General features: G+C 41.6%; 1 protein-coding gene across 1 annotated transcript in view; it reads left to right on the top strand.

Annotated features, from left to right (window-relative positions):
• ZNF236 (zinc finger protein 236) overlaps positions 1 to 23,801 on the top strand; it is a 95,377-nt gene that overhangs the window by 29,996 nt on the left and 41,580 nt on the right. Inside the window, exons 10-16 of the mRNA XM_080919788.1 lie at positions 9,847 to 10,119; positions 11,087 to 11,290; positions 14,798 to 14,939; positions 15,525 to 15,785; positions 19,049 to 19,305; positions 22,708 to 22,809; positions 23,290 to 23,441. Of these exons, the coding sequence (XP_080775914.1) occupies positions 9,847 to 10,119; positions 11,087 to 11,290; positions 14,798 to 14,939; positions 15,525 to 15,785; positions 19,049 to 19,305; positions 22,708 to 22,809; positions 23,290 to 23,441 (1,391 nt within the window). The remainder of the gene's footprint in view (positions 1 to 9,846; positions 10,120 to 11,086; positions 11,291 to 14,797; positions 14,940 to 15,524; positions 15,786 to 19,048; positions 19,306 to 22,707; positions 22,810 to 23,289; positions 23,442 to 23,801) is intronic.

Raw genomic sequence — 23,801 nt, 5'->3', positions numbered from 1 at the left:
AGCAGCTCTAGGTCCATTGCTTCCTCAGCTCTTGCTTTGATACTACTTGCCCTGTGGTCCCTTGTCTCACAGCACCCGCCAGACAATCCTCATTCTTCCTGGGTACTGCACTTGACAGCTGCGTCCCACCTCAGCTGCCAGCCTGGCTCACCCTCCCACGCTCGTCTTTGCTCCAGGTCTTCCTCCATCTTGCCCAGCCTGAGCTTGGCTTTCTTGCGTTATTCCAGATGCCGTTTTCACTGTCCCAAACATGCTTTCAGGGGCTTTTCTGCACTAAGAATGTGTTTCTCCTTAAAAATTGTATCTGTCTCTCCAGACTTAAATGGTGTGCATGGAGGCTGACTGAGTCCGCCTTACACTGTGGGATGGCCAACAGGGGATGTCGGGCTGACACAGCCAGTGTCTCTTGCTGCACGGCACCTCTCTAGGCTGCACTGAATTTTCCTCAGTTGACTCCCTGGCTACACGTTGCTCTGTCACTGTAGCAGGCATTCCCATTGTCCTGTGTGGTACAAACTCGTGTGACTGTGAGCCTTGGGCGGCATGGCCGTCTCTGTAGGCATGTCCTTCCCATAAAGTAACCGTTCCTCAGTGGCGACTTATGAGTACAGAGCCTGGCTTCTCATTCAACCCAGCAGTTCTCCTTTATCTGCCAGTCACTCTATGTGAGAAATGGGATGGTGCAACGAAGCATCTGACTTTGAAGGTCTGTATGGAACGAGGGAGAGTAAAGCAAATATACACACATATTTGTGTCTACGTTTCTAATGAGCAGATGGAAATTCAAAGCCCATGGTATGAAATCTTTTACATGAGATACCGTGGCTCTTGTCTAGTTTGTGCTAAATTAAAGATGTTCACAGATCTGTCTGCAGGCCACTGAGCTCGTGAGTTACTTATTTCATTACTATGGCTAAGGCTTTGAAAAAAGCCACTTAAGCGATTATTTGTCACATGGTTTTAGAGTACAGATGACCTTGGAAGGGAGAGTGTGGCAGCCAGCACATGTGGTGACGGGTCACAGTACATCTCCAGGTCAGTCAGGAAGCAAAGAGGGATGGAGGCTGGTGCTCAGTTGACTTTCTCTTTTCTCATTCAGCCTGGGTTTCCAGCGTATGGAATTCTACCACCCGCATTACCCGCATTTAGGACGGCTCTTTATTTCCGTTATAGGTCTCTGGAAATACACGCTTACAGGTGTGACTCAACATTAGCATAATGGAGAACATTGGCCATCATGATATCTTATACCTGTGAGCATGGTTTTCTTCCTCCTGCACCCTCTTGTCTTAGATTCTAAGGAGCTTGTGAATTTTCTGTTGGATTTACTCTTTTATGTCAGTGTGTGTGTGTGTGTGTGTGTGTGTGTGTGTGTGTTTAAATGAATTTCTTTTGGATTGTATTTCCTGTTTGTTGGTATATGGAAAAGTGATTGAGTTTTGTCTATTGATTCTGAATCCAGCAACTTGTAATGTCTCTATTGTTAGCAGGTAGACTCATGATGATTCTGTATTTTCTATGTAGACAAAAAATTGTTAGATTACTTATTTACATGTATTTGTGTGTGTGTGTGTTTAAGTCAGGATTACTAGCTGAATTTCTTCCTTCCTCCATGTGGGTTCCAGGGACTGAACTTGGTTCTGACCTGGCACTTTACCCACGGCTTTTTAATGTATACGTGTATGTCTGTGTATGGTCTGTGCACACATTAGTGCAGGTGCCAACAGAAGCTAGAGGTCTCCAGTCTCCCTTGAACTGAAGACACGGGTGGTTGTGAGTCACCAGGTGTGTGTTTTAGGTCCTCTATGAGCAATGCCATCTCTCCCGCTCCTGTGCAGACATTTGTACTGTTAGAGCAGTGGCAGTTTGGGAGTCGTTTGCAGCACGATGCGCCTGTATGGCTGTGGCTGATCTGTAACTCAGCACATAGCCCAACAGCACTCATTCTCCTCCCCAAATGCTACAGTTACGGGAGCTTACCACTGTAGTCGGCTAATTCATTTTGTTGTTGTTACTATTTTTGAGATAGGGTCTCTCTCCATTAGGTCGGTTTTGGATGAAGGTCTAAGTTATTCTCCTGAGTGATAGGTGTGTCCCATCACACCGGAGTAGTGTTTCCCTTCTTACTGTGTTGTGATCTTTCTCACGGGGAATTGTGAAGATGTGCTGACACAAGTTTGCTTCCTTCTCAGGTTCCAGGGAATGACTTTAATGCCTTATGATTGAGTCAGATTTAGGAAATGCTTTTCCATGCTCATTTTACTGAGTATGTGCCAGCAGTCATGTGAGGATTCCCAGCGCTCTTCCTTTTCCTTTGTGTTGTGATCATATTGGGTTAAGCTTACTGCAGAGTGTGTAAGTTACAGTAGTTGGCTTATTAATATGAAACAGATCATGCTGTACGTAGATCCTTCCTCACTCTCTTACTCTGCAGGGAGAGAAGTAAGATGGAGCCAGAAATGCTAAGCACTGAACTCCTTGGTCCTCACCTCACCCCCAGCCTTATTTTTTTTTATAATATATTGCTAGACTTGATTGGACTTGTTAATTTATATTTACTATAATCTATATGTATACATCTGATCTGAAGGAAGCATGAGGAGACCTAGTGTTTGGGGCCTTTTTTCCTTGAAGCAGAGCTGGGGATAATTATTTGAAACTTCTGCATGGACTGTGACACATTTCATGGAGCTCCGAGTCATCGGCAGCACACCTTCACGTGCTCCTTGCTGAGGATGCCGTGCGTAGCTGGGACACATGTCAGATGCATTGTTTTCAGAATCTCTGCAGAGCTTGGTAAGACTAGGTGTATCTTCCAGGGTAGAAGTTTATTATAAAGGTGCCAGAGAACACTCAGGGTGAGGTGCTTAGGAACAGATCTCCCTGTGGCTCTCCAGAGTACTTACCAGCTGTGGGGGAGAGCACCTTTCTGGCATTTGGACATTTACATTCAGCTTCTCCTTGGATGGCAGTAATCAGTCCCATGACAGTCTCTGCTGCACAGTGAACTACCGGAAGGATTTGAGGGAACACAAAGCACTGTCTTTGCACTGCCTGCTCTTCCAGTGCTGGTCAGAGGCTGAGCTTCTGTCATCATCAGGACACCTTGTCTTCCACTGGCCTTGTCTTCCTGCTGCTGGGGAGAAGGAGGAGCTCCTGGCTCTTCCTTCAGTCTCTTGCATATGTGATTGATGAAGTGGTAGAGACAGGACTTACTGGTAAATGTGCTGGATACTTTATGTCAGCTTGACACAAGCCAAAATCATCTGAGAAGAGGGGGCCTCAAGAAAACGTTTCCATAAGATTTGGCTGTAGGCAAGCCTGTGGGCATTTTCTTAATGTGATTGATGGAGGAGGGTCCAGCCTATTGTGGGTGATGTCATCCCTGGGCTGCTGTTCTGGGTTCTATAAGAGCGGGCTGAACAAGCCATGGGGAGCAAGTCAGTAAGCAAAATGCTTCCATGGCCTCTGCATCAGCTCTGGCCAAATAAATCCTTTCCTCCCCAAGTTGCTTTGGTCATGTTGTTTGTTGTAGCAATAGAAATCCCAACTAAGACAGTAAATAATCTGGTATTAAAGAAGCACATTAGCTTTGTTTCTAAGAATATCTTTTTGTTTAAATATTTTGATATTTTATTTTAAAGTATGTATATTTATATGTACACATGGGTACAGGTCCCCATGGAGGCAAGAAGAGGCTGTCCAAACTACTGGAGCTAGAGTTCCAGACATATTTTGTGAGCTACCTCTCAGAGATGCTGGGAACCGAAATTCTCTGGAAGAGTAATACATGCTCTGAACTACTGAGCCTCTCTGCAGCCCCAATGAGAATCTTTCGTGAGTTACACCTGAAAATTGCCAAGAATTCTGAAGCAATTCAGAGAAATTTTAGAGGACCCTATTTTATGGTCTGCCTACTCTTGGGAGCTTTGTAGGGTCATCTGGCATGTGATAGCCTGGTTGAGAAAGTCTGTCTTCTCTGTGACAGTAACAGCTTTTCTAACAGCTTAAAGCATCTCTGTTGCTAGAGTTGGCAGATTCCTTCTCAGTGGTTCTCGTTGGTCTCCTAAGCCTAGTCACTGTCTGTAATTAGCACCAACTGTCTTACCTCAATGAACAGATGATCATCACTTACCTCAGGCAGAGGGAACTCTAGTACTCTGTGTTCAGAGGATCCTCAAGGAAGTGTTTGTGTTTGCTGAGAGCGGGTGGATCTGAAGTAGAGGGACTGCCTACTGAGACTGGCCTAAGATGCTGTCGGTGCTCATCGGATATGTTGAGGTTCAGTTCTGAAGTTCTCCATATCTAGTGAGAGTTAATTTTAAGTTAAATTTAATTTCTAATTTTTATTTGTATGTATGTGTATTTGTATAAATATATGTCATTTGTGTGTGGCTACATGTAGAGTCCAGAAGAGGGTAACTCCTGGAGCTGGAGTTTGAGGATTAAGAACTGCCTGCTGTGGGTACTGGGAATCAAACTCAAGTCCTCTGCCAGAGCAGGAAGCTCTCTTAGGCACTAAGCCATCTCTCTAGCCCTTCAAACCAGAGAGCCTGCATATTTGCTGGTAGAAGCTGACTGTTGACACTACTAACGTCTGAATTGTTCCTTTGAAATAGTAGTGACTCCATCCCTGACAAGTGTCCTCACAAGATACTGTGCACACATGTAGCAGGTTCAGTATTGTTTCAGCTTCTACAATCATAAAGTCTACTACTGGAACCTGTAGGAATGGGAACTCAGCAAGCCGTAGCTGGCAGCAATATCTAAAGCATAAGTAAGCCAGTTTTAACAATCACACCTCCTGTTTTTATGCTCCATGAGCATGGCTTCATCTTCAGCATTGTGTTGAAAGGTGAATTGTTTGTCATTCGTTTCTTCATGGTAGCCGGTATGTTTATGTCTTCATTGTCTTTCTTGGTATAAGAATTCCAAGCTGCTTTGAAATGAAATATCAAGATTCCCAGAGTAAGAACAGTCTCCTGTTAAGAGCAGGATCATCTTTAGTTAGTCACTGCAATGTCAGGACCACTTTTGTTTCAGCAGCTCCAAGTGCTTCTTACGCATTCTTGATATCCAGTCTACATCAATGAATCCAGCTGACTATTGGTGACTGTCCTTCCGCACTTGTGAGCCTGAAACATCTGGCCAGGAGGGCGACATCTTTCTGGTGAGTGCTGGCAAATCTAACACGAGGGAGTACTTGATTCAAAGGCTAGACTAGTTTTACTTTGTCAGTACGGTCCAGTGAGAAGTTTAGGAAAACATCACATGCGTCTTCCTTTCAAAGAACCTTCAGCATGTGCTTGCCTGATGTCTGGGAGAATCCCTTGATTCTCTGGATAGGCCTGGCATTTTATCTGTAGTAGTTAATCTTGCTTGCTAACTTAATTGGATCTAGAATTGCTTTTGGAGATCAGCAAAGCACCTGTCTGGGTGTGTCTGTCAGTGTGTTTCCAGGAAGGATTAATTCGAGGAGAGTCAGTATGAATGCAGGTGGCACCATCCCATAGGGAAGTAAAAGAGGAGAGGAAGAAAACCATTAATTGCAAGACAGGCATTCTCTGTGCTTCTTGACCACCATGACATGAGCTGTTCTGTCCTGCCTTGCTTCCCCACCATGAGGAACTGACACTGAAACCACTGGGTAAATGAATCCTGTTTGAAATGCTATGTGTCAGGTGTATGCTGTGGTGCTGAGAAGGTGACTAACACACTGTCTTACTTTGTTGGGGGTTTTCTGTTATAAACATTTGCCTCTGCCACCACAGAAGACACAGGCGCCTTTCTTTTTACCCCATCTCACCCCTCTTTCTCTGCCAGGGGCTGACCAGCAGGGAGGGCCTGCCTTGTCAGTTGCCTGCCTTCTTGTCCTGGGCTACGGCTGCCAGTGCTGAGGATGGAGTTGGCTGGACCATGTTCCTGGGTGTTGTCTCTTGGGTGAGCTGCTGGGGAACAGTGAGGAAAACAGAAAGGTCTTATGTCAGATCATGGCTTCAGGTACAGCTAGTAGAGAACCATTTTGCTGCCAGAGAAGTTCTTCAGCATTCTCCTCCTCTTAAGTTAATCATACGTCAATCATGCATGAGTTTAGGCACCATCTTAGCACTTGGAATGCTTTACTGCTCATCCTTGGTTATATAGTTGGACCTTCCTTCGTAGAGCTGTCATTTTAAGGGACTTGTTTGGTTCTTTTAGAGCTTGGTATAGTATTTGACATTTGAAATATGCCAGATATCCTCTTTGAAATAGCTGCATTCAGATTCCAGGACCACAGCGGTCTTCATCGAAGAACTGAGTGAGGAATTCTGGGTAACATGGTGTCCTGGTGCCTAACACATACACAACAGTATACGCTTAGTGATGGTCTATAAGGAAGGGGCCTGGTCGTGCCATATCTCAGAGGTGCTGCAGGTGACGCAGTGAAGGTGGAGAAGCAGTTCTCTTCCTTCTGTGAACAATGCAAACATCCAGATAATGTTTTTGGCAGGAATGGTGCAATATATGTATTCTGCTTTTCAGGTTACCTTTGCCACTTGATAACAATTTCCTAGTTTTGGTTGTTCAAGATGCCTGATGAGAATTCAGTTTTCTGGATGTGTCACAGTTTCCACGGTTTCTATGGCCTGCTCCGTGTGCACAGAGTGGGCAGACTTCTTTCTCTTCCACTCACACAGCATGCAGCACATGGCTGTAGATGTTTTTCACTTACCCTGATTTATCTTCAGGGCACAGGCTTCAAAGAATAAATTCTGTGAACTCTTGGTTAAGTTTAGTGACTCATTTTTGTCTGTGTGTGTTAACATTCTTACCAGGTCTTAGTTTTGGAATCATTCCAGTCTTAATAGAAAGGTTTCCAGCACTGGGATCCCCTGTACCACTCGACCAAGTTCTCTAGAGTGAGCTTTCTAAGTGGTTCATAGCCACACCCTTTTACTATAAATACCTTGATGCATGTTTCTTCAAGTAAAGGATGTTCTCCTGCGTTATTATGTGTAATGGTCATTGAATATTGCAAAAGTAAAATTGACTTATAATATTATCCAGTCCACAGACTTTGGGAATGTCAGTTAAGGGTTTGGTAAGGAGAGAAGCTAGCACATACTTGTAGTTTTCTGCTTTTAACACAGGGGCTCAGGGAAACCGTGTAGCTTTGAACTGTAGCTGAGCATGACCCCAAACTGTGATCTTCCCTGTCCCCACATCTCCTGTGCCAGGGTTACAGGTGTGTGCCACCACAGTTGGCTGTTTTGTGTATCATTTTGAAATTTTGATAGGTATTTACACTTTCTGAGGTTGAAAAGATTTATTTGGAATTCCTGTTTCTTAACAGTGTTTTTAAAGAGATTTATTACCAAAATTTGAGGACTGATAGGCCAACAATGGCACATTATTGTAATTTTAGACTCATATCTTCTTTTAAGGAACAAGGGTGACAGCACCATCTGTATGTTGAGCACTTGCATATTAGTGTTGGATTAATTCTAGTTTTATTGGCCCTTGTACTTTAAATAAAAATATAATATTTTTTCTTCTTTGTGGTACAAATTCTTCTTAGGTTGCCATTTTTATGTGATTGGGAGAAATGTTTTCTGTTTATGAAGCTAAGTTTTCAAGCATGTTTTGCATTTTGAGCCGTGTGGCATTTACATTTCAACATTGTGACAGAAGCATGACTTTCTCTTTAAAGTTTTAAATTATGTTTGTCTGTCTATCAACGGTGTGCCTGTCAACGGCGTGCCTGTCAACAGCGTACTTGTGGGTTGGTTCTTTCCACCATGTGAGTCCCAGAGATTGATATAAGATTATTTGGCTTGGCCACAGGTACTTTTGCCCAGAATGCCACTTTTCTGGCTCTGAGCTGCCTAGATTAATATTAAATATTAATATTAATATTTACCCCTTAAAAGCACTCATTTGTCTGAATACTGTTCATTAAGCTGTTTTTACTTGCTGGATTCCAGCGCCACCTTTATTGCGCGTCAACCTCCAGATTCTGGGGTCTTTTGGTGCCTCTACTTCACTGCTCTGCAAGTTCATTCCGTATTGATAAGGTATTTCCATCTTTTCCTGGCTTTAGACTTATTTGTAAAAGTTAAGACTAGATGCTGAGTCATAAAAAAATCAATTTTCATCTTGAAAAATGTGATTATTCTTGTAAATGTGTGAATATATTTGAGGAGGAAGGTGCTTGCCCAAGTAGGGAAGCTTACTTAACTGCTTACTTAATCTTGTTTTCCAAGTCTTTCTATTTGTTGGAATTGGATTTAGTTTTTCTTCCCCCCACCCACATGTACATATTATGAGACAGCCTCTGTGCTGTTAGTTTGAAGTCTCTTTTACAGCCTATTCTTAGAAATAATTATAACTTTATGGTTTGTGTTATGTCATCTTAAATATTATAGGTCTGTATTTTTCATGTTCAGAAACTATATCTGATTTCTAGGGCAACTTAACAAATTTAGCTAAAGATACTGTAACTCTGCTTCTGTTTCCCCTCCTTTCTTACTCATTCCCTGATTTTGTGTTCCATCTTAATTATTCTTGGAAAGAACATTATTAGATAGGAATGGCAGTAAATATTTAAGAACAGAGGCTGGAAAGGTGGCTCCGTGGGCTAAAGTGTGTATTGCTCTCTCAGAGGACCAAGTTCAGTTCCTGACATCCACACTGTGCCTCCGACAATAGCTCCATGGGGTCAGACACTGTTCTGGCCCCTGGACCCTGTGTATTTCTAGTTATGTACCATTTCCTGCCTATATATATGTACATAACTAAAAATGGAATCTTTAAAACATATCTACAATAAAATTTTTATAGGTTTTATTTAAGTTTTTTGGTTTTTAGAAATCACTTGTTTCCATTCATTGTTGTATTGTTGTTGTCCTCATTGTTGTATTGTTGTCGTTGTTGTTGTCATTGTTTGTTGTATTGTTGTCGTTGTTGGAAGACAGGGTCTTTTGCTTTGGTCCATGAATTCCCCCGATTTACACACAGCTGTGTCTTTGCCTTAACTGTTATTCCCTGTTATTGCTTTATATCTTGCCCTTTCCTAACTATTTGCATGAGTTTCTGTTGTGGTTTAAGATGCCTAGTAAATACTCAGTCATCTTTCTGTTCTTGTCCTTCAGGTTGATCGTGGAGTCATTTTAAACAAATATTTCTTGTTGAGACTTTCATACAGTATGCCTTGACTCTCACTCTGCTTCCATAATTGCCCAGAGCTGCCCTCCCCATTCCCACCCACTAGACCCCCGTTCATCGGGTCTGCTTGGGGTTGTACGTGTTGTGATGTAGCCACTGACTTTTTATGTATAGATGTTCTGCTATGTCGAACACGCAGTTTCCTTACAGTAACTCACTGCCTCTCACACCTTCCTTGCCCACCTCCTTAGGGATCTGGAGTCAGTTGGGTGCAGTTCTGTTTAGGGCTAAGCAGTCTTCAGTCTCTTGCTCTCTGCACCATCCGGGAGTTCTCTGACCACATACATCTTCATCTCACTTGGGGCTGAACTGTGTCTATGAGCCCTAATTTACACACTGCTGCCTGTTAGCTGCTCTAAGTGGGCATTATGTGTTGCATCTTCACAGAATTTTAGGGCTGTTTAAAAGATTATCATTATTGATCATACTGTTATAATCTTATGATGTTAATGTCAGTAACAGTAGGGCTTTCATTTTTCTGTGATGGATCACGTGTCTTTGACAGAAAGCTTATATATTTTTTCCATTGATGCAGTGAGCTGCCTTAGCCTGCCATTTCTAGAGGGACAGGACATTGTAGGCCGTTTATGGGGTACAGTAGTTTCTATGTCTTCTGGAATATTCTCTTCCTTGTTACTGCAGGCTCCATTCGTGAGGAGAATGGGGTACGGTGGCATGTGTGTCCCTACTGCACGAAGGAGTTCCGGAAGCCCAGTGACCTGGTGCGCCACATCCGCATCCACACCCATGAAAAGCCCTTCAAGTGTCCACAGTGTTTCCGCGCCTTTGCTGTGAAGAGCACACTGACTGCTCACATTAAGACTCACACCGGCATCAAGGCCTTCAAGTGCCAGTACTGCATGAAGAGCTTTTCTACCTCAGGGAGCCTCAAGGTGCACATCCGCCTACACACAGGTGTGCAGTGCTGGTCAGGAAGAGCAGTGGCCGTACTCTCAGAGGCCTTTCCTCCCCCTCCTCTTCCCTTTGTTGATTTGTGACCTTGATCTTCATGGAACCAAGGTTATAGCTGGAGAGCCATTAAAACGTAATATTTATAAATGTAGCAGTGGGTGAAAAGATCCCTTTAGGAGACCAGATGGATGGAGCTTTAGACCATCAACCTTTGTGAGGAAGAAATGTATATTTCAGTGTTAAGAGGCCTGCAGACCTTAAGTGGGGTGAGGGGGTCTATATCTTTGTCAGTAACAGTGCTATTAAGGTATAATTTGCATATCTCAAAATTCATAAAGTCAATATACAGTTCTAATTGAAACATTTTTATTACCTTTCCCCACCCCAAGCTCCATCTTGACTGTCAGTCATGCACCCAGGGCTCCTGAAGAAGCTACCGCAAGTCACATTCTTGTCCAGGGAATTGTAGAATGATGGGAGGAAGTTACTTTATAGAAGGGATATTATAGTCGAGGATGATGGGAACTTCTTTATCTTATCCGTTACTATGTAGTGAGAATTGCCTTTAACTCTTTCTTATGAGACACTAATTGTTGTCTGAACAGTGACTGGTTGTGTGCAATCGCAGCTGCCCAGAGGGAGCATCTGTTCTATTTTATGGAAGTCAGTTGGAGAGACTGAGTTGACATAGTTTAGGTTTCTCCAGGATGACTTGTTATTGAACATGCATATTGTACAACTTAAGGATTTGACCTTAAAGTAGCATGTGTCCTTTCTTAAATGACGATCTTTTATATATCCTGACTTCTATATAATAGTGCTATTTACAAGCAGAGGATGACAGCTGATTCATAAAATGTATGTACTCCTAATGTGGAACAAGTGTTCGAAGTATTTTATATGGGCTTTGGTTGTTTTGTTGACCTTTAATTGCTTGAAATAATTCTAAAACATTCTTTCATTTTATTAGGAGTTAGACCTTTTGCTTGTCCTCACTGTGATAAAAAATTCCGAACCTCAGGACATAGGAAGACTCATGTGGCTTCCCATTTTAAGCACACGGAGCTGAGGAAGATGAGGCAGCAGCGGAAGCCTTCAAAGGGTCGGGTTGGCAAGAGCAGTGTTCCTGTCCCCGACATTCCTTTGCAAGAACCAATTCTCATAACTGACCTAGGTAAGATGGATCCTGGAGTTCTTGGCTGATTATGGCCTTTCTCTGGGACCTGGGGAGATGTGCCCGTGTTACGGTCATGTAAGAAAATACTTGAGGCATGGTATTTGTGAAGTCTTCATAGAAATTGCCCTGGGGGCTAGTATTTTCCACAGTTAGAATTAAAATTCTAAAGTACTGCTCAAATTGTGGTTTTTGTTTTACATAAATAGTATGAAAGGAAAATAGTCGTGTACGAGTCCTCATTAAAGAGATCTTCTTTCTCTGTGGGTCTGTCAAGGTGAAGAGGATTTACTGTGTTACACTTGTCTTTGGGTTTCATGTGGTGTGTTATCTGTTACTGTTCTGGCTCCGTAGTCTTTGCATTGAAAAGAAAAGAAACATCACTAGTTTCTGAGTTTGTTTTACTGTCCTGATAATCTAATGAAGACATGATATGATTTGCTGAGCGAGCAGAGCTGTCTGAGGGCTCCTCACAGACACTGTCAGGTCACGTGTGCACAGTGCATTGTGCTCTCAGGCAGAGCTCAGTGCCATCTTCATCTTTCTGCTGTTCCCTTCTGTGTCTGTAATGACAGCCATGCCACACCCAGGAGACAGTGTCACTGCATTTCTTTCATTGAGATGTCGTATTTTGACCCAGGTCTCAACAGTCTGTTATTCACAGCATTTTGACCAGTTAGGAGTTGACATTTGTAGGGCCTCTTTTATAAGGACTTTGATTTCATTCATGAAGGCTCCACCTCAGTAGTCACCTCATGAAGTGTTCTCTCTTTATTACTGTCAGGTTGTAGATACCAACATAAGACCTTTATTTTCGTTTAAAGATTTATTTATTTTATGTATGTGAGTTCACTGTCACAGTCCTCAGACACACCAGAAGAGGGCATCAAATCCCACTACAGGTGTTTGTGAGCCACCATGTGGTTGCTAGAAATTGAACTTAGGGCCTCTGGAAGAGCAGTCAGCGCTCTTAACTGCCAAACCATCTCTTCAGCCCCCAAACTAAGAGTTTTGTAGGGATATATGCATTTTGATTGTGGTACTAAGTTTTACAGGTAAGTTTACACTTTGTGCAGTCTCTGTATTACACAATTTACCTAATCAGGGTAATCTAACCCAAGCTGTACTGTGACTTACTATGACAGGGGCTGGGGACATATGGAGTTATATATCAGGTTGTGGTTAAATCACAGCCTGACAATGAGACGGTCAATGTAACCATGAACTTTTTAAAAGATTTATTATTATTAAAAGTGTGTGTTTTGCATGTGTGTGTTTTGTGGTGCATGTGTATCAGTGCAGGTATTTGAAGAAGGCTTAGAGCTGGAGCTACAAGTGGTTGTAAACCGTCTGATATAGGTGCTAGGAACTGAACTTGAGTTTTTACCACTGTATATGTGTTTTTTAGCTGCTGAGCCACCTCTCTAAGCCCTTTTGAATTTTTATTTATCTAAGATTATGTTATAAAGAGGTAGAGGCCAAAAAATTGAGAAGAGAAACCTTAACATTCTGAAATGTATAACCCAGTCACAAAAGAACAGACATAATATGCAGTCACTTATAGTGGGATGCTAACCCCAGAGGCTTGCACTCCCCCAGAAACAACTCACAGACTGTATGAAGTCCAAGAAATAAAGAAAACAAAAAAATATACATATATTTACAAAACAAGAACACTTTGACTATTTCCATGTTGCGTTTTGTTTTGCATGTACTTTACGCTTATTGTAACTATTAGGTTTTCAATGCATACTGTCAAGCCCTTAAAAAAAATCAAGTACTGACTAAAAAAAATATATTCATATGGTTATATGTAAAAATTATTTTAATGTCTGAAAAAACAGTACTGACAAAAATGTATAATTTTAAGCAAAAAATGTTTAAAATCTGTACATTTATCTTTGTTTTGTAAAATAAAGTCGTTTAAAAAAAGAAAACATTCTGAAATGTAGCAGGAAGCCATCAGAAGGATCAGCTTGAACAGGGTGTGTCTCAGTTCCTGGTTGCAGTAGTGAGGTCAGGTGTATTTTTCCCTAAGCTCCACTTTTTGGTTATAGAAGAGATTTTAAGGAATTTAAAGTCATTTCTAGTTTGCTTTTGACTTACATTGACTAAATTTATTCATGACCTTCTTTGGAGCTACTGGTTTCTTAAGAAGCCAGAAGTCCAATAGAAACAAATGGCAGATGGAGCCCGTGTGTTAGGATTTGTTGTTCATTTTATTTATTCTCGTTTCTCTTCTTTAAAGATTAAAACCTTATAATTAGCTTTGTTTTTATAGACCTTGTCTAAACAAAATTAGCAGAAATAAAAATGAGTATTACTTTATTTAATGACTCATAGGATGGCCTCTCCCCTCCCCCCAGCCCAAATGCTTTGGTGTCTTTTTTACAAATCATGTACTTGGAAAACATTTCAGATGTCGTAATTGCATGCAAGAGGGAAGAAACTAAGGTGATGTTGTGTTCTTATGTTCAGTACCCAGGGAGCCCAGCACATGGTTACTGTAGAGGTCTGGGTTAACATGAGGAAGACAGTATCACCTATAGAGACTTGGAAAAGGTGTTCAGGGTCTGCATGAAGTATGAGCAGTGAGTTTTAGGGAAAAGAATTGGAACACAGCCTGCTCTTGTAGGGAAAGCCAGAAAATATGGAATGCCTTAAAAGATTACTCTGTAGACGTTAGTGGCAGTGAGGGGAGGAGGTTGGGCATGGAGCGTTAGAGGGTAGAGTGTTAGCAGGTGCCCACTGAATCTTGACAGCAGGAGGGACAGGCTAGTCTTCCTCTTTATGTTCCAGATAACCATTCAGTTACTGATGGGTGACAGCTACATTTGTGCTGAGTTGTGTGTTTAGCCCAAAGGCATTATCACTTTGTTTATAGATGAGCAAATGAAGAAAGCCCTTTATTTAATAAAAGCATGTCAGTCCTGATATACATAGGTCAATAATTTGAAAATTTTTATTTATCTTACTTAATGTGCATGCTTTGCCTGCATTGTGTAGATGTACCACATGTGTTGCCTATTGGATCTCCTGGAACTGGGGCTGGGGATGGTTGTGAACCATTTGTAAATACTCCTTTAAACTTAGGAGAAAATGCTGCCTTTACAGAACAAAGTGTCATGTTAGATGTATTTATGTTTTGAGTTTATTATTGTACTTATTCAGTACTTATACTGAATAAAGATGTAAACTCTGATGTAAGTTTTGGATGTACATATGTAAATCTCATGCCAGCATGTGCCTTAAAATGATGTAGACTCCAGTGTCCAGTACATACAAGCTCTTCAGAGTCAGAAAAGAGTTACTGATAAACATTGTACTATAGGGATGAAAACTGCTTGATAAATAGATAATAATTCATGATGTAAATAAAGTAGCATTTGTTGTGATCCTGGAGTCTACAGTCATCAGAACTTTCACCTTTACCTTAAAGCAAATGTCTTCTGACATGTTAGTAGAAACACCATCAGTGAATATTCCTGCTTTTCTTTTGGTTTGTAGGTCTTATCCAGCCCATTCCAAAAAACCAATTTTTCCAAAATTATTTTAATAATAATTTTGGCAATGAAGCAGATAGACCATACAAATGTTTTTACTGTCATCGAGCATATAAAAAGTCTTGCCATCTTAAACAGCATATCAGGTAAGATCTGAGAAGAGGTGGGGTGTAGTGTAGGTACAGAGATTCAGTGATCTGCTGACTAAATATTTAGGCTGATGTTACCTTATGGTTAATATTTTATTTGACCATAATCTTTTTGTGACATGTTTTATTCTTGAATATATTCTTTCAAATATTTTAGTCAGAAATTACCTGAGTTTTACTTATTTTCCAGTTACATTTCAATGTTTGCTATTTCCAGCATGTGTCAAAGACCTAGGTTTAATTTTTTAACTTTTACGGATGTTCTCGCCAGAGCTTAATTCTCGGTGAAATTAATTCAGTTGATTCATCAGTGAAAAGAAATTGAAATGCGCTCAGGAGAGATAGTGTGGTATTCTGAAATCAGAGCTCCACCAAAAACTCGCTTGTTCACCTCAGGGCGTGCAGCTCCGTGTCTTTGGGAAGTCCCCTGACTGAATCTCTTTGCTCACTACAAGATGGAGAGAGTGACATTTTTTCTGGTTGCTTTAAAGAGTGTCATAGCGTGAAGCGTCTTTGATTTTGCATTTGTTAGAGTGTTATAAACATGTAATGAGTGTGTCAAGGTTTTTAACTGCCTTTTAGATCACATACGGGTGAAAAACCTTTCAAATGCTCTCAGTGTGGACGAGGCTTCGTCTCTGCAGGCGTGCTCAAAGCCCATGTTCGAACGCACACTGGACTGAAGTCTTTCAAGTGTCTGATCTGTAATGGAGCCTTTACCACAGGTGGCAGCTTACGGCGACACATGGGCATACACAACGACCTCCGTCCCTACATGTGTCCCTATTGCCAGAAAACATTTAAGACTTCACTGAACTGCAAAAAACACATGAAAACTCACAGGTAGGTGTACTGCTGATGTGATGACTGCAGTGTGCTTCTTTTTAATTAGTATTTTAATTCCCAGATGAAGGTGGGGAGCAATTAGCAAGTATTTGTCTCTGATGTCTATGTTGTTCTTCTAGTGGTATGTGTCAGGCTAAGAAAGCTGACTGTCTGTGTTTAGGGTCTAATGAGAGCCATAGATGACAGCACAGACTTACGTATTTTTAACTTTAAATTTTTCTTTTGAGCCAAGTGTGATAATGGCTCATGTCTGTAATTTAAGGACATGAGAGTCTGACATAGAAGAATTGCTGTCAGTTCAACACCAGACTGAGCTAGAGAGTAAGAACCTGTCTACAACAAATAAACCAAAACAACCCCCCACACATAAACAACAACCTCCCAACAACCCGCTATACACAACGACCCCCCACAACAACCCACACAACAACTCACACACACACAACACCCCCCACACACACCTTTTTTTAAAAATGAAAACAGGTGTCACTGTGTCGCTTAGGCTTACCTCCTGCTTGCTGGGGATTACACCATACCTGGTTAACATTTTTTACTTCTAATACAGAAGCAATCTATATTAGGCAAAATGCCTTACTGTAAATTCTTTTTTATTTTTTCAGCTGATAGTCAAAGGCTAGACCTAATATAGTTGGGGTGGTAATGATTTTGAAAAAGAAAATCTTAATCTTTTGATTTATAGGTTTTTAATCTTTTTCATGTGTATGTGAGTGTGTGTGGGAGGAGGGAGGAAGGGAGCAGAAGAGGGGGTGAAGAACAAACCTGTGGGAGTTGGTTCCCTCCTATTCTGTGGGCTCTAGGGCTAGAATTCAGGTTGCTTGGTTTGAATAGGAAAAGCCCTTACTTGTTGAGCCATCTCCTGGCCTGACTTCTAGGCTTTATAAATGAATTTCAGTGGTATTATATTGCTGAATTACAGATCACACATGATTCTTAGATATGCTGTGAAGCGTACCCTACAAAGCAAACCCCACATGGTAGAAGAAGTTAACTGTAACAGGGGAGAAGTTAACAACAACAGGGAAGACGTTAACTCTTAACAGACCATTTTGGTTTTGCATGTTACTTGTTTTGGTGTTTTTCTTACTTGAACGTACATTTAACACAGTTGACTTGGTTTTAAAATATTTAGCCAGGAAGTTACCCAGTGCCATATCATACTGGTGGTATTCCTCACAGTTACATGTCTGGCTGTGCCACGTTGCAGTCTGTGGAGGAGTCTTGCAAGCCTCCGGCTATCTGAGCAGGAATGGTACTGCACATTCTCATCAACAGGGAATCCCAGGTCCCAAACACATCACAGTGGAGAGTCACCTCTACAGACTGCAAGGAGAGATACAGCCCATGTTTCCCCTTTTGTCTATTTTGGAGTTCCCAAAATTCAATACACATTTATATTAAAAATGCAGGAGAAAGCCCAAGTGGCCTCAAGCCTACATAGAGACCTAGAGGCAATAAATAATACTGAGAGCAGGGTAAACACTATCCCCAGGGAAGAGCACCACCTGGTTATTCAGTTTTCCAGTATTCAGCATCTATACATCCATCCATCCACCATCCATCCATCCATCCATCCATCCATCCATCCATCCATCCACCCATCCACCCACCCACCCACCCACCCACCCACCCATCCATCCATCATCCATCCATCCATCCATCCATCCATCCATCCATCCATCCATCCATCCATCCATCCAGTAGCTACAACTAATTTTTTTTAAAAGGCCATGAGTTTGAGAGAGAGAGCAAGGAGATAGCGGATAATAGATAGACAGAAATGATGTACTTATAATCACAAAAAGTAACAAAAAATATCTTTATCAATAGACGTACATGATTATAAAAGTAAAATTTATAAAAATGAAAGCCAAATAGCTAGGCATGGAAGCAGATGCCTCATGAGAGAGTCATCAGGGAGGGCGGGTGACTGCTTGGGCACGCAGGGACCTGGCTGTGCGGCTGAGGTTTACTTCCTGACCACTACGTCATGCGTGTGTTCCATCTGTTCTGTAGTACCAGGACTTGAGAATGGATTCTTAGTACTGGCAAGTGCAGAGGCAAGATTCTGGAACTCAGATGGAGCACCGGAGGCAGATACACTAAGATTCTGGGCTTGAACATACATGTCTCAGCTGTGGGCTTAATTATGCACATAGGAAAGGGGAGGGTGACTCAACATCTTAGATTCTTTGTTTGGTAGCTAGTCAGTTAATCAGGTAATTGATGTAGTTTTCTTAAAGTCTTTGAATTCTTTCACTAAACTTTATTGTTCATCTCTCTCTTTGAAGATAAATTGTAGATCCTGGTGAATATATAATGGGTATGTTTTATGTTTGTAAACATTGCTAAGAACAACATTAGCATGAGAAAATCAGAATGGACTATGCCTCATATTACATGTTCTGAAACACGATGGTTAGCTGAATTTGTCAATTGATTTTTCAAAGGATGAACCCCTACTTGACGTTTCAGAGGCTTCATGGTGGTCACTTAGCACCATAACTTGTAAGCTGTACTGGTGCTGCACGTGATGGCAGAGGAGACATTTGACAGTCTGCTAGTCTCTTGCCATTGAGGAAGCCAAAAGGCAAAGGAACAGTCAGGGACAAGTGACAATCTTCAAAATTCATGCTTCTTGGAACTAGTATCTACTTCCTGTTGTTTAGTACCTCCTCCAGAATATTAAGAATTAGCAAAGCATTCTGCCATTGAGTAAGTCAGACCCTCCTAATGCAGTCGTTTCTTCAGTCTCCCTTCTGATTGATACTGGAAACAGTCTTCACCACACGACTTGTGGGTGGGTGGGGCTCTATCTCCATACCATCCCACAAAACATGCCGTCCCTGGACTAAGAGGCAGCAGGTAGAGGATTGCTTGTCAAGGAGTGTAGGGTGGTATGGACTCCATTCCATTCTGTAGTCCAGGGTAGCTTTGAATCACAGCTGTTCTCCTGCGTCAGCCGCCTAGGACTGAGCTTCAGGTGAGCGTCATTACTGTGGCTTGGTAAGCATTAGGGAGAGTTGTGCATGCTGTCCTTCCTGCCTTTGAGTCCTGTGATTGCTGACAGCAATCGAAGGCAACAGAAGTTCCCTTAGAATCATAAAGTGGTTAACTTTTAGCTAGATTGACGCCATGACTTCAAAATGAAATAATTGAGAGCTAAAATTGTGTTTTAGTATCTTCTACAGCTGTATTTCCACTGTTGATAGTGTCTTATAAATTGTTGTGCTTTTCTGAAGATACGAACTGGCCCAGCAGCTCCAACAGCATCAGGAGACTTCCTCCATGGATGACGATAGCACTGTGGACCAGCAGAGCATACAAGTGTCAGCTCCCTTGCCTGTGGAGATTGAAAGTGCAGAGCTGCAGCAGACTCCAGAGACAGTGGCAGCAGACGCTGAGTCCATACTGGAACTGGGGCCACAGCATGTGGTAGGCACTGAAGATGCAGCACTTGGACAGCAGTTGGCCGACCAGCCTCTGGGAGCTGATGGAGGTACTGTCTCAGGAGCTTTAGCTTTTCTGATGATCCCAGTAAGAGTTGTCTTCCTGAGATTCAGTGCAGTCCCTGGGGCCTTCTTTTTGGTGCTGGGTTGCCAAGGGCCAATCCCGTTGTCCCCCCCCCCCCCCCCCGAAGGGGAGCATAGGCGAAGGGCCATTGTTTGATAAAATATTTACCATCATAGGTCTAAGTCACTTTGCTACAGTAGCTGACCTGCCTGCTTGAATTCCTCTGAGCCCAGAAACTGCAGTCTCTGGCTCTCAGCACCTGATAGTAAAACAGAGGGGATTAAATCATGGATGAATTGTTAGAGCTTTTCCCCTCTTGTCCAGATGCTTCTCACTTGTCAGTCTTGGAAATGTTCAGAGCAATTAACTTATTGAATCAGGAGAAGAGAGTCATTCCTGGATAAGTAAAAACTTCTACACAAGCAAATACAAATTAAACTCATAAATTCATATACAGATCTATGCATAAACATTCATACATTTCCATTCAAACCAGTTGGGCCCAGTTACATATTTACCTCATAAGTGTGCACGCACGCACACACACACACACACACATCCATACTTACATATGTGTATAGAGCAAAGATCAAGCACCAGTGCAGAAAGGACTCACTCATTCTGGATGAAAAATGAGCTCCAATATTTATTGCTTAGAGAAAGAAAAGCTTCTACCCTTTTATTGCTAAATGAATTAAACCCAAGTTTGTAAAAAGAAAGCTTGGTTCCTTTAGTAAGACTAAGCCTGCCTTGCTGATAAGAAAGTAGCAGAAGCGTTCTGTCCGTGGTAAGGAGAAGCTTGCCTGCTCCTTCTGCTCTCTGCATTCAGCATACCTAAGTTATTCCTCTCTGCACTCTCCTCTCAGGCCTGCTCCCCCCTCCCCCCTCTGATGTGATAAAGCCCTTGCTTTCCCAATGCTCTTAACCCCCAATGCCTTCCTTGCTCCCAACGCTTTTACCCCAAATGCGATGCAATGTCATGTTTCCTAGTCTTTTATACTTTTTCTAGGAGAATAGAACACATGGTTTAGTCAAGAATCCCTTTTTTACAAAAGTTCTTTAGAAGTTCAAATCATAAATTGAATAAGAAGTTTACAACAGAGAACATTTATAAGAGTATTTATTAAGAATAATTATCTGGCTAAACATTCATCTTCTGTTACTAGCTAGAGTTAAAGGCCATAACTAAGTTATCATTGAAGTTTTGTATGGATAAATCCAGTCAGTGTTTTATTTTTTTGTTCTTGTACCTATAGTAAATCATTAGTTCCCTTTTTATGACCTTTGGTTAATTTTTAAAAATTAAATTATTTTTTACTAGATATATTTTATTTACATTTCAAATGTTATCTCTTTTCCTGGTTTCCCCCACCATAAACCCCCATTCTATCTCTCCTACCCCTGCTTCTATGAGGGTGCTTCCCCTCCACCCACCCACCCACCTTCTCCCACCTCCCCACCCTGACATTCCCCTACACTGGAGCATTGAGCTTTGGCAGGACCAAGGGCTTCTCCTCCTATTGATGCCCAACAAGGACATGCTCTGCTACATATGTGGCTGGAGCCATGGGTCTGTTCATGTGTACTCTTTGGATAGTGGTTTAGTTCCTGGGAGCTCTGATTGGTTGGTTGGTTGATATTGTTGTTCTTATGAGGTTGCAAACCTTTTCAGCTCCTTCAATCTTTTCTCTAACTCCTATTGGGGACCCCATTCTCTATTCAATGGTTGGCTGAGAGCATTGCCTCTGTATTTGTCATGCTCTGGCAAAGCCTCTCAGGAGAGAGCTATATCAGGCTCCTATCAGCATGTACTTCTTGGCATCAGCAACATTGTCTGGGTTTGATGGCTGTATATGGGCTGGATCCCCAGGTGGGGCAGTCTCTGGATGGCCTTTGCTTCAGTTTCTGCTCTACATTTTGTCTCCATATTTCCTTCTGAGAATATTTTTGTTCCTCCTTCTAAAAAGGACTGAAGCATTTGCACTTTGGTCTTCCTTCTTCTTGAGTTTCATGTGGTCTGTTAATGTGTCATGTGGCTTGGTTAATCCGAGCTTTGGAGCTAACATTCACTTATCAGTGAATACATACCATGGGTGTATTTTTTGTGATTGGGTTACCTTACTCAGGATGATATTTTCTAGTTTTATTCATTTACCTAAGAATTTCATGAAGTCATTGTTTTTAATAGTTGAGTAGTACTCCATTGTGTAAATGTACCACATTTTTTGTATCCATTCTTCTGTTGAAGGACATCTGGGTTCTTTCCAGCTTCTGGCTATTATAAATAAGGCTGCTATGAACATTGTGGTGCATGTGTCTTTGTTAGATGTTGGAGTGTCTTTGGGGTTGATGCCCAGGAGTAGTATAGCTGGGTCCTCAGGTAGTGCTATATTCAATTTTATAAGGAACCATCAGACTTATTTTCAGAGTGGTTGGTTAATGGTTTTATAACCTCTTGGAATGTGGTAAGTTGCAGATGCCTGCTTGCTATGTCAGAAGCAATTAACTCATGACACTTGAAGACTGGCAGAGTTCTCACTGCAGTTTTGACATCAGAATGAACTTAATAGCATTCCTGTTATAAAAGATCTTAATAATTACTAATATAATTTCAGGAATTTTTATAGGATTATTATTAAGAATTAAGAAATCATCTATTTATTTATGTAGCATCACTACAAGATAATATATCTTGGTTGTTTGCCTAAATCTGCTCAAAAGGGTGGGCTAATAACTAGTGAATGTTATATACATTTAACAATAACAGGAAAAGTATATTAATAGCATAAGTCTTTCCTATAAAGATCCTCTGTCTTGCCTAGAGAAGCAAATCCATCATTAACTTTGACAGTTGATGGTGGAACCATCTCAGGAAGATTGTCTGCTAGTTTTCAGCTTCTCTTTGATGGCTCATGGCTCTGGGGATAATATCCGGAGCATTGTGTAGTCTAAGCACTCCACTACTGAGCCGTATCAGCTGTCCTGCTTGTACCCGTTACATGTGTGTGCATCTGTGCTCGGCTGCACCCGTGTGCTCACTGTAACCTGTGGCCTGCACTCCGGCAGGCCTCCTATCTCATCAGGCTTGCTTGCAGACAGTTTGCCAGCTGGTTTATGGTTTTGTTCTGTGAATTTCCTATTTAGTCTATGGGCATGAATGTGTATGTGTTTTATGCCCTATGAAGCCTGAAATTTATATAATTATTAAGTATAATTGCATTTCAGAATAATGACATATATTAAAAAACTTTTAGAGCAATGAACATTACCTTCTTCTGTCTTTTCAAAACGAGGAGGCTAAGTTTTGAAAACTCAGTAGCATGCTTCTGGATGGTTAGCAGTTGGAGATGAATCTTCACCATGTGTGTTCCTCTCTGTTTGTCCTTAGATGGTTTCGCAGCTTCCCAAGCTTCTCTCCCAGGGCACATGGACCAGTTTGAAGAGCAGGGCACTTCACAGCCATCTTTTGAGTCGGCAGGACTTCCACAAGGTCAGTGTGACCTTCAGTAAGCTTGAAACCAGCTCACCTGTGCTGGGTTTAGTTTGCAAAGGTCTGGTGTGTCTTTGAGGGATCTTGTAAAATTTATGGTTTAAACTCAGTAATTGCATGCATTCATGATTGTTGTATGTAATATTTTGTAATCTCATATTTCCTAAAAATGAAAATTTCAGCCATTCTATCCAGGGTTTCCATCCCAGAGGAAGCAATGAGTTAAGGCTAGAATAAAGGTATGATTGGAACTTGTGTTCATGGCTGGAGTATAAACCTGTGTTTCTGGGACAGGACAGGACAGGACAAGACAGGACAGAGCGTCTCACTGCCTGTTAGCAGAGACTTAGAGTTGCTGAAAGAATGTTCTCTTGCTTCTCAGCAGGAAGCTAAACTGTTTGGACACATCTTCTCTGTAACTTTACTTTATGTTTGTGTAACTGACACTTGCTGCACAGCTCCCGACCTGATTTCTTTCAGGCTTCGCAGTGACTGACACGTACAGTCAGCAGACCTCCTTCCCGCCTGTGCAGCAGCTGCAGGACTCGAGCACCCTCGAGTCCCAGGCCTTGTCCACCAGTTTCCACCAGCAAAACTTGCTGCCGGCCCCAAGCTCTGATGCCATCACTGTGGTGAGTGTGGAGAGGGTTGGATAGCTCCTCAGCCAGCAGACATCTTTCTGTCTTCTACTGGAACAGTCACAATGCTCTTGCTCTGGCAAACCTACATCTGGTACACTCAGGTTACTACATCCGATGCATCATGGGCAAAGCATCTTAACTGTACTTCTATTAAACACCATTTTGATGGAAAGCCACCGATTTACTGCTGTGTTATATCAGAAGCTATATTTAGTAGTGTATTATATAAGAATATTGCTTTTGTTAGAAGGAAAATAAAATTATTGTTGATATGTTAAAAACAAATATTATACAAAACATTGTTTATTTGTTTAAATAATAGGTTTCCTGAAAAATAGCATTTTTATTCAT

The sequence above is a fragment of the Micromys minutus genome, assembly GCF_963924665.1.
Source record: "Micromys minutus genome assembly, chromosome: 8".
Classification (NCBI taxonomy): Eukaryota; Metazoa; Chordata; class Mammalia; order Rodentia; family Muridae; genus Micromys; species Micromys minutus.
The sequence above is the reverse complement of the archived record's forward strand: the minus strand, read 5'-3'. Positions and strand labels throughout refer to the sequence as shown.